The sequence below is a fragment of the Propithecus coquereli genome, unplaced genomic scaffold (genome assembly GCF_000956105.1).
Source record: "Propithecus coquereli isolate 6110/MARCELLA unplaced genomic scaffold, Pcoq_1.0 Scaffold76, whole genome shotgun sequence".
NCBI lineage: Eukaryota > Metazoa > Chordata > Mammalia > Primates > Indriidae > Propithecus > Propithecus coquereli.
Genome location: NW_012153729.1, coordinates 8,453,021 through 8,467,558, shown reverse-complemented (window position 1 = coordinate 8,467,558; position 14,538 = coordinate 8,453,021). Strand labels below are relative to the sequence as shown.

The 14,538-nt window shown below is 56.5% G+C and overlaps 1 protein-coding gene across 1 annotated transcript in view; it reads left to right on the top strand.

Moving 5' to 3' along the window:
- Positions 1 to 14,196, top strand: part of MXRA7 (matrix-remodelling associated 7) — a 25,498-nt gene extending 11,302 nt beyond the window's left edge. The window contains exons 3-6 of the mRNA XM_012662245.1: positions 5,132 to 5,195; positions 9,014 to 9,107; positions 9,928 to 10,008; positions 12,919 to 14,196. Coding sequence (XP_012517699.1) covers positions 5,132 to 5,195; positions 9,014 to 9,107; positions 9,928 to 9,961 — 192 coding nt within the window. The 3' untranslated portion in view covers positions 9,962 to 10,008; positions 12,919 to 14,196. The remainder of the gene's footprint in view (positions 1 to 5,131; positions 5,196 to 9,013; positions 9,108 to 9,927; positions 10,009 to 12,918) is intronic.
- Positions 14,197 to 14,538: the final 342 nt, after the last annotated feature.

The window sequence follows — 14,538 nt, the reverse complement described above, 5'->3', positions numbered from 1 at the left end:
TGCAAACCTGGGACAGAATAAAAACTCTGAGCTAAAGGACCCTGAGGGACCCCTACCCGACAGAGGAACAAGGGGCCCAGCGGTGCGTGGTCGCCAGTGGTGAAGGAGAGACCACCAAGGGAGCGCCCCACGTCCCAGCCCACTGCCCAGCCCAGTGGTGCCTCCAGTCTCTGTGTGTCCAAATTTCCTCTTGTAAGGACAGCAGTCCTTGCATTAGGTCCCACCCTAATAGCCTCAGTTTAACTTCATCGCCTCTTTAAAGGCCCTGTCTCCAAAGAGTACTTGAGGTTAAGACTTCAACCTATGAATGGGGTGGTGGGGGCTGCACAGTCCAGCTCCTAACACATGGCTACCATGCAGCTCTCCTGGGCCAAGGGCACGGACAGGAAATCCACAGTGAACCTGCAGAGCAGCCGGGTGCTCTGTCGGGTTTGTGCCGTCTCCAGGACCGGTCCTGGCTGAGCTCAGTGTGGCCGTCCCCATTTCTGGCCATTTCACGCTGAACACCCACCCTGCAATCACACCCAGCTCCACGGAGCCACTGGCAAAGCCATGGTGTTCTGTGCCTCGTGCCTTTACCAGGGCTGTGCTCTCCACCCCGAGAGCCGGTCCCTCTAAGTCTGCCTGGCAAGCCCGTCTCAGAACCCGGCGTGGCATTCTTGTCCCCTCTAGGCCTTCCCTGCTCCCCTCAGACTCAGAGGCGCTCCCCTTCCTCCAGGCCCCACTGCGCACATTCCTGCAAACAGAGCTGCCAAACCGAGCGTGCCAAGGCAGGAGGAGAAGCGAGACTTGCTGTCAGGAAGGTCCACAGGTAAACCCTGAGTGCAGCTCTCTTCTGGACAGAGCCTTAGACGACGCCGTGCTTACACCTCGCACAGGGCTTCACTGCAGCCTCTCCTCCCGTCGGCGCACCACTGGCCAACCCGGCGCGGAGAGCCTTGGGCTGAGGCTCAGAGCCACCACTTGCAGGGGGACTTCCCTCTTTGTCTCAAGGGCACTGTTTCTGAAACTGGCCCTTCTTAGGACATCAGCACTTCCACTTTTCTGTTGTGTATACATTTTCATAAAATAAGGGCAAAATGCAGTAAATAGTGGTGTTTTACTTTTTAAAAAATGTAATCCTTCCTATCATTATTATTATTATTAATATGTTCTCTAAAAGCCCTTCTTTCTGCTAGAAGCCCAGATCCTGGCCCTCGTGGAAAGACCCTGGGGCACCTCCTTGGAACACAGTTTGATAACCGCTCCAAAAACTCTCGATTTTTATACAACCCTCACCCGCTCCCCACCCCGTAGAACTCAAGAGGTTCTTGGCTTGGAAAGTCTGAATGCGGTGCGTGGTGGGCAGGTGGGGTGTCGGTGGACAGTGGACACAGTGGTCAGGGCTCTGGTTGCTGGTGACAGAAACGCAGCTCTGGGTCGCTTGTGCAGGAATAGGAGCTGAGCGGCTCACGTATGGGGGAGGCAGGGGTGGAATGGCCTCAGGGACTCTCCAACCAGACTCTCCACCTCGGGGCCCACCCTAGGCAGCTCCCGGGTCCCAAGCTCCCAGCTCCAGGACCGGAGGGCCCTTGTCCCCTAGGCAAAAGTTAGGCCCATGGATCATGTCCCCATGCCTCAGCCCACCCAGGTGAGGTGGAGGGAGGGGGGACCGTCTGACTGTCGCAACTGGGGGATCTGGCTGGAACCACAGCATTCACGGGCAACTTCTGGTGAGGCGCAGTGGCTCATGCCTATAATCCTAGCACTTTGGGAGGCTGAGGCAAGAGGATCGCTTGAGGCCAGGAGTTCACGACCAGTCTCAGGAAGAGAGGGACCCCATCTCTACAAAAAATAGAAAAATTAGCCAGGCATGGTGATACGCACCTGTAGTCCCAGCTACTCAGGAGGCCGAGGCAGGAGGATCACTGGAGTCCACGAAACCCGTCCCTGGTGCCAAAAAGGTTGGAGACCGCTGCCTTAAAATATTAGTAGCAACCTCTGAATTGCTCTCAAGACCCATCAATGGGTCATGACCACAGTTTAAAAATAACACCACACTTCAGAAGTCAAGTGCAAAATCTCAGTGTTTACCAGCCTCTGCTCAGGAGGGCGTTCGCAGGTCAGCTGACACCACGTCCTTTGGAATAACAGGTCTGACCCGGCTCCTGAACTTCTCTCCCTGGGTTGCTGTTATTTGTGTGTGTGTCTTTTCTGCTGGACCATGAGCTCCTTAAGACAGGGACTGTGCTCATTTTTGTTGTTGTTTTTTAATCTCTGTGTCCCTTGCACATAATGGGAGAATCGGCTCCCTCTCTGTTCTTAATATGGGGCTTATTTCTGTGGCCCAGCCCTGAGTAGGTCAGTGGCTGTTTGTCCTTAAAGAGAGACTCCAACTGAAAGGGAAAACCAACTGTTTTCTGTACATTCACACAATGAACGCTTCACTTCTGATATCAAATACGTGGTTTTTACCCCCCACCAGCCAGTTCTCCAATGGCCCAGACACCAGCTGGGCGTCCTCCAATGCACTTCTGACACGAACTACCTGGAGTCAGTGCAGACTTCACAGGTTAGGGGCTCAGTCCCACAAGACCCTCCATTTCAGATGCCAACCACCGTCAGTGGGTCACCCACACTTCTGTCCTACTTGGCTACAAATTGGGGGCTCTACAACCCCCTCCTCAAGTTCAGTAATTTGTTACAACGGTGCACAGAACTCGGGGAAACACTTCTCTCTACGGGCTATAAACGACACAGTAACAGGTGAACAGCCAGAGGGAGGCACGTACATGGGGTGAGGCCCAGAAGGGTCCTGAGTGCAAGATCTGCTGTCCCCGTGGAGTTGGGCTGTGCCACTCCCTACACGTGAAGGCATTCGCCAGCCTGGAAGCTCCCGGAACCCCCTGCGTAGGGACATTCATGGAGGCTTTGTCACGTGGGTGCGATGGATTATTAACTCAGTCTCTAGAGGACAGGAATGGAGCTGAAAGTTCCAAGCTTCTGCCCCTACCCAGAGGCCCACCAAGAGTCGCCTCGTTAGACAAACAATGCTCCTGTCACCCAGGAAATTCCAAGGGATTTAGGAGCTTTGTGCCAGGGACTGGGATCAAAGACCAAATACTAGAACAAAAGATGTTCCTACTATCCCTGTAACTTAGGAAATTCCAAGGGATTTAGAAGCTCTGTGTCAGGAACGAGGGCAGAGGCAAAATATATATACGTTTAATATGTTACAGTCATTCTTTTTTTCCTTTCTCTTTTTTAGAATATAGAAGAAAATTTTGGAAAAGCCCCACTCTCAGTGTCCAAAGACCCCTGTTAGCATTCTAAAAATATATTCATGCATATTATTAGAAAATCCAGGGAGGCTGAGGCAGGAGGATCGCCTGAGCCCAGGAGTGTGAGGTTGCAGTGAGCTAGGAAGACGCCAATACACTCTTGCCCCAGAAACAGAGTGAAACCCTGTCTTAAAAACAAACAAACAAAAAACCCCTGAAACGTGTAAGATGAAAAGGAAAGGTTTTCCCTCACCTCCCGCAAGCTCGTCTTCCCAAAGAGAAAGTGTTAACAGTTTCTTGTGGGTCCTTCCAGAAAACTTTCTCTCTGTGTTTATGAGCATGTCTGTGCACTTCCATTCTGACATTTACACCAAGATTGGCCCCTCACACTGGGCTGCGTCCTGCTTTTCCCCCTTGATGATCTATCGTGCGCTTTTCGCATCAGTAGGCATCGACGCCTCCTTTCGAACGCAGCGTCGCGTGGTGTACACGCTCCGTGGTGTATTTCACCGGTTAATATTTAGGTTTGCATGTTAACCAGGTGTATTTAGCTGTTAATATAACATACTTAACTCCACAGGTAAACATTTTGTTGTTTCCAGTTCTGTCTGTTTTCTCCTGCACACAGTCAGGGTCATTGTTCAAAAATCCCAATAGACGTTTTTCTGTCTCTGGCAGATCCCTAGCAGGGGGTTGCTGCATGGGGCGGGGGGCGACTTCCCCTTTCCTGCCCCCTGAAGGGGCTGCTACCCGCTCAGCCACAAAGATACTTTGCTGTGCAACACTGGGGAGCTGTCGGGACACCCAAGCCCCCATGTCGCTACCCGAGGGCTTTTACTTTATAGACAGCACTGAGTGCGAACTGCCGCCCACCTCCTGTCAGGCAGCATTTCATGCAGTGAGAAAGTCACTCTGAGGAGCTCCAGGCCACCGCCCAGCTCAGCTCCCTGCCTGATTCAGGAGCCTCCGCCCGAGCTGCCAACACTGCCTGGACCCTGGGGTCGGCCTGTCCCTGTGCCGCCTGCTCCACACTGCGCAGCTCGTTTGTATTCGCGCTTTTGCAGTGGTGTCCACTTCGGCTGGCTGGGCTTCCAGGTCGCAGTTCCTGGGGTCCCACGTCCCCTCCCCACGCCCTTCTGTCCCACAGAGCTGGAGCCCATCGGCTCACCCTGTCATCCCCTGACATTCCTGCAAGTTGAAGTCACTCCTTCCTTCCACCGAGGCCGTCCGGGCGTTCCTCCGGCCATCTGTTGATTGTGTCTGTGCGTGGGAGAGAACCGGGCGGCAGCGGTGGAGCTCCAGTTTAGGAAAGTGGACACTGGGATCGATGGGGGTGGGGGAACGACGTGGGAGGAAGCAAAGAAGGAGCCTGCCATCGCCGGCTGCCAGGCCCAGTCCCAGATAGCCCGGCCCTTTGTCCACTCTCCACAGTGAGGGGGTGGGAGTCCCGGGCTCACTTAGCAAGATGGCATCCAAATGCTTCCCTGCCTGGGAAGGGTCAAGGTCATGGGCTCTCGGTGCACAGGTGAAGGAACACGGTTCCTTGGCCCAGAGTCTCCCGCCTTGGCCCAGCGGTGTTTGCGCCACCATCACAGCCCCCACCGGCTGGCTGACCGAGGCTACAGGGCAGGTGCTGCTTTGGGGAAGAACAGCTGGACCCTCGAGGCCCTCCCCGTCTCTCCCCTACCCTCTGCCCACCCACCACTTCCCCATCTCCCACCCCAGCCCCCACCCTCGGGCTCATATCTCTCCTTCTTGGCCCAGGGATCAGTTTGGTCCTACTGAACCTTCAAACACCTGGATGAAAGTGCCCAAGACTTAGCTGTCACCCATTTTTTTCAGAGGGCGCTGACCCTGTCCTTGTCTTGCAGGAGGAGGAGCAGGACTCCAACGGTGAGAAGGGGCCAACCCAAGCAGGGCCTGAGGAAGAGGATGGTGAGTGGGACCTCTGCTCTCACCGAGGGGGTTTGACTGTGTCTGGAGTGGCCTATCCCCCCCTGGGGGTCCCCGGAGCTGGCGTCTGAGTGCAGGACAAAGGGAATGGGCTGGGTGGGGCAGTGGGCTGAGGGGTGGGCTGAGAGGCTCAGTCTGGCTCCGGGATGTCCAGCCAGTGCCCTGCTCACCTCCCTGCCCACCTCGCTTGCACTTTTGGTGTTGGCTTTTCCATCTGTAAAGTGTGAGTCACCTCCAGACTCAGGGGCCCATCTGGTGAGTACACTAGGCACCCTGACGTCTGTCCTGCGGTGCCTCTTAACTCTGCGCTTGGGACCACGTCATGCATTTCACGTTTCTCTCCAAACCTCTCTGACCTATTTTATGGAGTCAGAAGCTGCTCACAAGGCCGCTACCCGTGCCTGCTGCGGAATGAAGGCCCTGGGGAGGACACGCCTGGTGTCTGAGCAGCTCCGGCCAACTGGCCAGGCCTTGGGCCCCCAGACTGCCAGAGGCTGGGACACGAGAAAGGGAGGGACTGAGAGCCGCTAGGAGACTGCCGGGTTCCCACCCGGTGGGGATGGCGGGGCGCTTGCCCCCGACAGACAGAGACAGGACAAAACACAGAGTGCAGCTCCTGCTGGACCTGTCATGGTTTCTTACTTTTAAAGAAAAGCTGAGGTTTGACATTATAGCAAAATGTCAGTGTTTGTTACGTCTGCACAGCAAGCACAGGAGGACTTAGTACTTTCTATGTTTTTGTGTATGTTTGAAATAGTTTGTAATTTTTAAAATGCAAGACTGTTGCTATGACTTTAAGTCGGCTGCGGCAGGAGCAGTGGAAAGAGAGGATTTCAGGAATGCGGCAACAGGCTCCCGTGGGTGGGCGCAGCAGGCCTGTCCTTTCCCTCCCAGTGGCCTCTGAGTGGGGGAGGGGCCGGACTCTCAGCCAAGGCCCAGGCAGCAGCGGGGACGTCAGCCCCTCCCCAGGGAGGACCCTTGCTCTCTGCTGTTGGTTCTCCCGGGTCATCTTCGAGGTAGGGACTCAGAGCAGCCGTGGCCCTAGGATCTGTCCCTGCCACATGGCCCAAGACGGCTGCTCAGATGCTGGGATCCTATTAGTGACTTGAGGACGCAAAAAGGAGGTCAGAGCCGAGGCTAGGGGACCTTGGGCAAGGACGAGAGAGCCTCAGCAGGCCACTCTCCCAGAGGTGCCTGTCACACCGATGCACAGCCCAAGGGCACAGCCCCACCCAGCCCAGTGCCCATCACTGGGCCCTCCCTCAGCCCTCCCTCCTTATCTGCGCCACTGCCCTGGACATCGCAGCCCCAGCCGCCTCCTGCCATCCCTAACAGGCAGGGAGGAAAGGCTTCTGGCTGCGGCTGTCAGAAGAAAGCATGCGTGGCCCCCAGCCCCTCTGCAGCGAGCAGCCCAGCTTCCGAGGCTAATTGATTAGTGTCGCTAAAATGACTTCCCTGAGTGACATGAGACTGGAAGAGGAAGCCTCCCCACTCCCCAGGGGGCTCTCAGATGGAACCCTCCTGGTCTAGCAAAATTGGATGCGTCTGTATCACTTGGTCCCAGCATGTGATTAAGTCAAAGTCATTTGTTCTATCCGGCTCGGAAAACAGAAAGCTAATCAGACCTCCCCATAAATGGAAACCTAGTCCCCACCCAGCTGGCAGGATTTGTTTATGTTTTAATTTTCTAAAACATAGCAACACAGTGACCCTAATGTTGGGGTTAGTTTTCTTTCTTTCTTCCTTCCTTCCTTTCTTCCTTTCTTTCTTTCTTTTCTTTTCTTTTCTTTCCTTTCTTTCCTTCCTTTCTTTTTTCTTTTTTGCTATGCCCCCGCTGTCTCAAGCAGCCCCGTCAGTTTTCTTGGTCAGTCGCCTCTTTCAGCTCCAAAGGCAGCTGCTGTCTGGGTGTGCTGTATCCTCAGAGCTTCCGTGATAACCCACCACCCAGGCCCGCGCTCCTTCAGGATGACCGCAGCAGCTCAGACAGCAGCCCCAACTACGCAGAGCAGCCCCAGGTCCCCCCAGCCCTGAGAGCCCCCGATTCCCAGGCCCAGAGGAAACGGGAACTGCACTTTAACCAGAGGACCCCCAGAGCCCGGTGCAAACCGCCGAGCCTCCCCGACCCTGTGGCTTCCGGGCTGTCCCGCTGCTCCCAGGGCCCTCCTTCCACCCTGGAGCTGAGAAAATGGGGGTGTCCAGATGTCCCAGAGGGCTGGGAATCCAGGCCTCTGCACTTCAGCCCGGGCAGAGCTGAGCTGGAGGGGAAAGCCGGCCTGGGGCAGTGGGGTTCCAGTGAGGAGGGAGGAAGGATGGCCCCTGTCTCTGCCCCAGGACCCCGAGGTCCCCTCCCACCATGTTGTCCCCTGGCTCACTGCCACCTTGCACTCCTCTGACCCCCAGGCAGGCTCGGCCAGGCCCTTGGTGGGGCTGTCCTCCCAGACGCGCAGGGCTCGCACCCTCCCAGCTTCCCAGGACGGCACCAGTGGTGAAGCGCTCCTCAACCACCTGATGTCACCTTCCCAGCAGCCCTCCCTGCCTCTGCTGTCCCTGCGTGCAGAACACTCCAACCAACTGCAAACTGCATTTGTTAATTACTTGCATTTGCTCATTGCGTGTTTTATTCACGGTCACATCCTCAGCACCTAGAATTGTGCTCAACTAAATATTTGTGGATTGAATAACAAGCAGATGTCGCAGCTGCTGCCTAAGGAAAAGTGTTAGCCCCTAGGCAGTTGGCTGGGGTGAGGCAGCGGGCAGGAAGGGGCCAGCTTTCTCCTTCTAAAGGAAAACACAACACCCGCAACGTACTGTTTGGGCTCTGAATTTACATCCAGAGCCTTCTTCCTCCCCTCCCCCGAGAACCTGATCTGAGAGGCCTTTTCCTCCCCTGGAGCTGCCTCAGCCTGTCCGATAGTGACCGCTGCCAGGAGGAGGTGACAGCTGCTGGAGGAGGTGAGGTGGCATTGGAGGGACAGCACAGCTGCTTCTCGAATAGCAACTGAAAAAGACATTTCCTGATCTCCGAGACTTCCTTGCTGGGTCCTTGGAGTTCACGGGGTTAGATAAGACAGGCCAGGCAGCCTCCGTCCCCAGTGCTGGCGGGGGCTCCAGCTGACACTGCTGGATGTGGGGACCAGCTTCTCGCTGCGGATGCTCAGCTTCTCTGTTCTGCCCTTCAGCCCTCACCTGCCCTGGCCTGTGCGCCCGGCACCGTGTTCACTCCAGGCCCCAGGTCCCACCTTGCCTCTGTCCGGCCCAGGGCACCCTCCTCAGGCCTGGAGAGCTGCTCTCTGGTTTGTTTGCAGGCAGCCGTGGGGCCTGCCCACAGGAACTGCCAAGTCCCGCCAGGCCCGGTCAGCAATAGTGCCGTGCTTCCAACGGCTGTGACAATTCCCGCATCACTGGCACGGCCCGGTGTGGGCTGCTGTGTCTTTTTCAGATTTCTAATAACTGTAGGGGCAGGGGAGGATGCCAGGACACGCCTGGGCTGCAGGGCCTGCCTCCCAAGCCTGGGAGAAGGAGGTGAGGGCCCTGGCCCAGCAAGTGTCCAGCAGTGGTGGGGGGGCCCTGCAAGGGGAGGGGAGAGCACCTCGCAGACGGCAGCTGTGTTGGGGGAGCAGAGACAGAGCTGTGAACTGCAGGGTGGTTTCTCTCTAGGGAGGAGCTCCTGGGAAGCTGTGGAGTGAGGTGAGGTGCAGCCTGCGAGGACAGCCTGGGGCTGCTCTCAACCGGGTGCTCCTTTAAAAGCTATCAAAGGGAAGAGTGTGTGGGGCCCGCCTGACCTTGTCCCCTCTCTGCAGGAGAGGCCTTCTCCTTTAAATACAGCCCTGGGAAGCTGAGGGGAAACCAGTATAAGAAGATGATGACCAAAGAAGAGCTGGAGGAGGAGCAGAGGTAGGTGGGGCCCCTGTGGTGGGCCTCCTCCTGCCCTGGCACTAGCCAGGCAGGCTCTGCAGAGGGTCCCCTGGGGCACTGGCTGGGAGGAGGCCGCACGTGATGGGGATGGGCACAGAGCCCGGTTCTCCCCACCCCTCCCCTCCACCTAAAAACAATGAGACGCCAGGAAAGAGCCAGGAGCAGACCGAGATGTTCAGTTATGCGTGGAGTCCACATTCATCCCTCGGGACAGAGCTCCTGGGCCTCTCAGTGCTTATCCTTCCGCGGCTCCCGCCCCACCGCGCCTGCGGCCGCCTTTTATCTGCCCAGCTCCGGGGAGCTCCTGGGCAGTGCAGCTGCGGCTTCTCCTGGTTAGAACTGGGCTTCCCCACACATCTGGACACCCCCATTTTCTCAGCTCCGGGGTGGAAAGAGGGCCCTGGGAGCAGCGGGACAGCCCGGAAGCCACAGGGTAGGGGAGGCTCGGAGGTTTACACCGGGCTCTGGGGGTCCTCTGGTTAAAGTGGAGTCTAAATGGCAGCCGTGCCATTTTCCGAGCCTGGCAACCCAGAGGGGCTCGTGGGGCTCGCCCCCTACTCCTGAGCGGAGGCTAGCTGCTTAGGGTTTATTACTTCAGAATGCAGAACTCCACCGCCACTTTGAGGCTGCCCCCAGGCCACCCATCTCCAACCCTTGGCAGGAAGGCTCTTCCCCTGGGCGGGGTTGGGGGGCCGTGTAAGCACAGCCACCAGGAAGACCCCGGTGGGAGCCCCCAACTCCTCGGGCACTGAGGATGGTGCCTCTTGGCATGACCAGGTTTGCTGCCTTTATATTTCAGGATTGAGCTGACCTCTGACCTCACTTCCCTGTAGCAAGTTCCTTAGGTCCTGAGCCACATATATTCTTGCAAATTCTCTTGGTAAGGACATTGACGTCTTAGACTAGTGGTGCTTCCCTCACACTGTCTGCTAACGTGTCCCCAAAACCACTGACGTGGTCTGGACCTCCCTCCTCCATCGCCTTCATAACTGATTAATGTGTTTCCCATCCCGCCCTTCTCCTTCTCGAGCACGAGGAATCGCTGGCAGAGAGGGCCCCTTTCCGGGGCAGAGGTTCTTGGAGGCTAAGTCCCTGGTGGGCCCAGTGGGCCAGCTGGCTGGGGGCCAGTGCCCCTTGTAACACTGAGGGCACAGCCATCCCTGGGACCTCAGGGGCCACAAGAATGCAGATGTTGTCACCTTGTAGCCTTGTTAGGTCCCTGCAGGTGAGGCAGTGGATTGGACAGTGCACAGCAGACACCCTGAGAACAGTCTGTGCCGCTGAGCTGTGGGACAGGCAGGATTTTAGGATCAGGGCAAGGGTGGCAGGCTTCAGCAGGGGCCACCTCTGGCCCACTGCCTGTCCATGTCGGTCCAGTGTGACTGGGACACAACTATGTCCATTCATTTTCCTGTGGTCTGTGCCGCCTCGAGCTACAATGGCAGAGGTGAGTCACTGCAACAGGGACCGCACAGCCCACAAATCCTAAAGTAGTGTCTGGCCCTTTACAGGCAGAGTGTGCAGCCCCTGGCTAGAGAAGGCCTGACGCACCTGCCAGCCCTCAAAGGCCCCTGGGAACCTCGGCCTGTCTCTACCCGCCCAGGTTGATGGAAATCGTGGGTCTAGAGGGAATACTAGCATCGCAAAGACCTCAGGCTGGGCATCAGACTGCCACTGCCACCCTGTGTTCAGAGCTGGGACCTTGGAAATGGGGAGGGAAAACCCTTTCTCTGTCATTTTCAGAGAGCAGACCTCCACTGCCCAAAAGGGCCTTTCCCCCTGGATCTCCGGGGGTTTCTGGACCACCAGTTCACACTTGGCTATTCTGTAGGATGGAGGCTGTGCCCGAGGTGCTGCTCTTGGGGTGAGGGGAGTCCCTGACTCATTCTGCACGCTGCAGCTGTCACTCTGTGCCCTGAGTTGAGAAGGAGGGGCTGGTGGACTCCACGAGGCGGGGCTGGAGTTCACGTTCATTCCCATCACCGCCCTGGCCTGCATGCTCCCCTGGCTTTCCGGCATGCCCGTGACACCTGCGTGCTCCCTCCTGCCCTTCCCCGCATGTAGTCAGCCCCCACGAGGCGCCACGTCACTTCCATTCCTCACATGGTGATGCTTGGGGTTGCAGAGGCCGGTAAGTTTGGCCTTGTCTTTTCATCTCCAGCATGATAGTCCCATGGGGGCTGGGAGAGCTGACGGCTGTGACACACTTCCGGTCCCAGCCAGTCCAGGGAGCCGCGCTAGAATGATCAGTATGAACAGTAACATGCACGTTCTTGTCAAAGCACTAAAACCACAGGCCAGCAGGCAGGGCGCTCTCTTCTCTGCCCGTCGGATTCCTCCCTGCCAAACTCCCTGCTGCTTTCTGATCCCTTTCCTGGCACTCAGGGTCCCCAGTCAAGCTGGCAGCTAGTTCCCAGTTAAACGCCACGTGTCCCCTCACTTTACGTGTCTTAGCTCACCAGCGGCTCTGTGTGGAGAGCCTGCATCTCCAGTGGTTGCTGGTTCCAGCATTGCCCAGAAGCCTCGGTCAGGCTTTCAGGACGTGACAGTGAGGAAGCGGGACTGGAGGCAGGAGGCCCCACATTAGACCTCCACATGCTTGGTGGGGCGTCCCCATCCTCGGAGCTGCTCACACTCAGATTCCTTCTGCGGGGCTGGGGTGGGGCAGAAAGTGGTCAAGTCTGTAAATCCAGAGGTGGCTGCGGCCTAAGACCCTGCCTGTCGCTGTCAGCCGCTCCCTTGGGTCTCCCCTCAGCGCGAGGTTCACACTCTTCACCCACATTGGCTCTGCCTCTGGGGGAGTCCCTGGGTCCCGGCCGCAGCTTCTCTGGGAGGTGCCGCCTCCAGCTTAAGGATGTGGCTGGGACCGTCGGCTTGCAGGCAGGTGACGGCTCCCTGAGCAAGAGGCTAGTGATGCTGGCAAGGGCTTGGCTGGTTTGCAGCTTGGCGGGAAGAAGGAAAACCATAGCTGTCAGCTCCGCTCCGTCAGTTCTCCCACCTTCTGGTCCCAGAGGGGACACAGAACCCAGGTTGTAGCCTAGGCTGGCTCCGACAGGTCAGGCCCCAGCCCTACACCCCTCCCTGTGGAGGTCTGTGGGACCGTCCTGACCCTTCTGGAAATGGAGGTGACTCTGGAGGAGGGTGTCTTGCATGGCGTCAGGGGACAGGGAGGAGGCGGAGGCAGCACAGCTTGGGGATGGATCTCTGGTTCTTAAACCTGATGTATCCCTGAAGCCAGCCAGTGTGAGTCCCTCGCTCTGGCTGGAGGCGCACGCTGGCCCCGACAGCCACGAGAGGGCACCGCAGGGACAAAATCAGGCAGGCTGCACACTCAGCGCCCCATGGGCGGGAGCCCTGGGCCCGACTGGGGAACTGGGGAAGCAGCCTCGTAGGGAGCCAGCATCCCCAGAGGGGACAAAACCCAGCCAGCGGGAATGTGAAATTACCTAGGGCGATAGGAACGTCGCCGCCATCACCACTGCAGGCACACAGCCAAGGATCAAAGGCCCCATAACTCACCTGCCCACGTCCCTAAAATACCTCGTAGAGGCTGAGTGCCCATCGCCGGCTGCCAGGTTCCGCGCGGACCCAGCGGCTTTGCGGCACAGACTATCTTGCTGCAAGTGAAGAGACGCGAAGTGCCAGGTGTTTGAGAAGCCAGGGCCCAGCGCGGCTTCTGCAATTCCAAACATCTCCTTCCTCACCCCGGTTTCCCCTTTCCTCTCCCTCCGGACGTGTAAGGTGCGACAAGTAAAGTAAATTATCTTTTTCTCCCTATTTCTCTTTACAGAACTGAAGAATAACGAAGTTGTCCTTAGCCTCCTCCCAAAGCCTTTTCCTTTTGGCATCTTAAAAGCTTGAGATAAAACGGAGACCCCCAGAGAGCAGCCCAGGCAGGCTCCGGGCGCGTCCTGCCTACGCAGACCTGCTGAGCAATAGACCCGCAGTCAGGACGTGGCCCTGGGCCAGCAGGGTCCTGAAAGGCCCCTGACTCCCCGTCTAGAGTCACTCACCCCGCTTAATATGGGCCGCTTCGTTACGCTGGAGGGTTTTAAGGGTTTGAGCTCAGCCCCTGGATTCTGATTTTTCTTACCACTTAGACTTGCTCTCACACACCCTTCGACCCTTAGATCCCACCAACTTCAGCAGCTTCTACATTTCAAAACCAGAGTACAGTTTCATCCAGCCCTCCTGTTGCCCTCACTGAAGCCAAACCGCAAAAGACTTTGAGGTTTGACAGACAAATAAGCTCACCTGTGCCCACCAGCTCCGTCAGGGACAGTGGACATGCCCTTCCCCTCGGGGCCCCGCGTCCCTCTTTCTCCCCGGCTGGCCCAGCTGTCAGGGTGAGACGCCACGTCGATTGCTGGGCAGCGAGGAACCGGTGCCAGGTGTTGACTGGGTCGTTGCCCTTGGATCCAGCCCTCTTGTTGCTAAGAGGCCTTTTCACTGATGTTCTTACCAGCTCGGCCAAATCTCCACCTTTGCTTTGGCAGAAGCAATAATAACGATGTTAGCTTAAAATAGATTTTTTCACTATGCCTTTTCCTAGAAGGTTTCATAGATTATTTAAAACTTCACCAAATAATCAGATCAGTCCCAGATTAGTTTCTTGGAATTTTATATTTGACAATATTTATACCATATCAAATTAATTTGCTTAGATTTGTTGGTTAAAACATTTTTTAAAGCAGTAAGTTTATAGACATTTTTTTCATTTAAAATGGAAGGCCGGGAAGTGTCCAGTGTCAACTCCTGGGCGTGCGTTCCCAGTGGCCTTCTCTTCTGGGCCTGATACCTTAGGTTCGGGGCTTAGGGCAGAACAGGCAGCAAAGCAGCAGCCTCACAGTCAATGCCTTCGACACAGAGCCACGTGACGAAGACGAGATGTACTTTTGTGTCCCAAACGGCAATAGTGATGCCCTGTCTGGGCTGGGACCTTATTGTTACAAAGGGTAGTGGCTCCCTCCAAGTGTAGTTATCTAGGCCTGTCTGGGAACTTCCTGATCGTGGCTTGTGGGCACCAAGCCTCCTGTACTCCTGACAGCTTAGAGCTCTGTCATCAGCCTTTGTTCAGTCCAATAAACTTTGAGTAGATGATCTTGATTACTGTGTGTTTCTTCAGTTTGCTTTGTTTTTAAAACTAATCTCTTTTGAACCCATTAAAATGTGAGCCCTCTTTCCTTTTGATGCCTCTCCCTCTCCAGCAGAGTAGGAAGTCCTGCGTCCACCCTGTTAAAAACATACAACCGCCACGGCCATCAAAACCACATGAAATGATTTGTGTTCACTCAGGGAGATGCCCACACACACATCTGGGTTGCGACTCCATCGAAGGAGCTCAACGCACGGTACCCCTGGTCTGTCCATGGTACCCCTTACTTCCTACCGTAGGGCACAAAGTACGAAT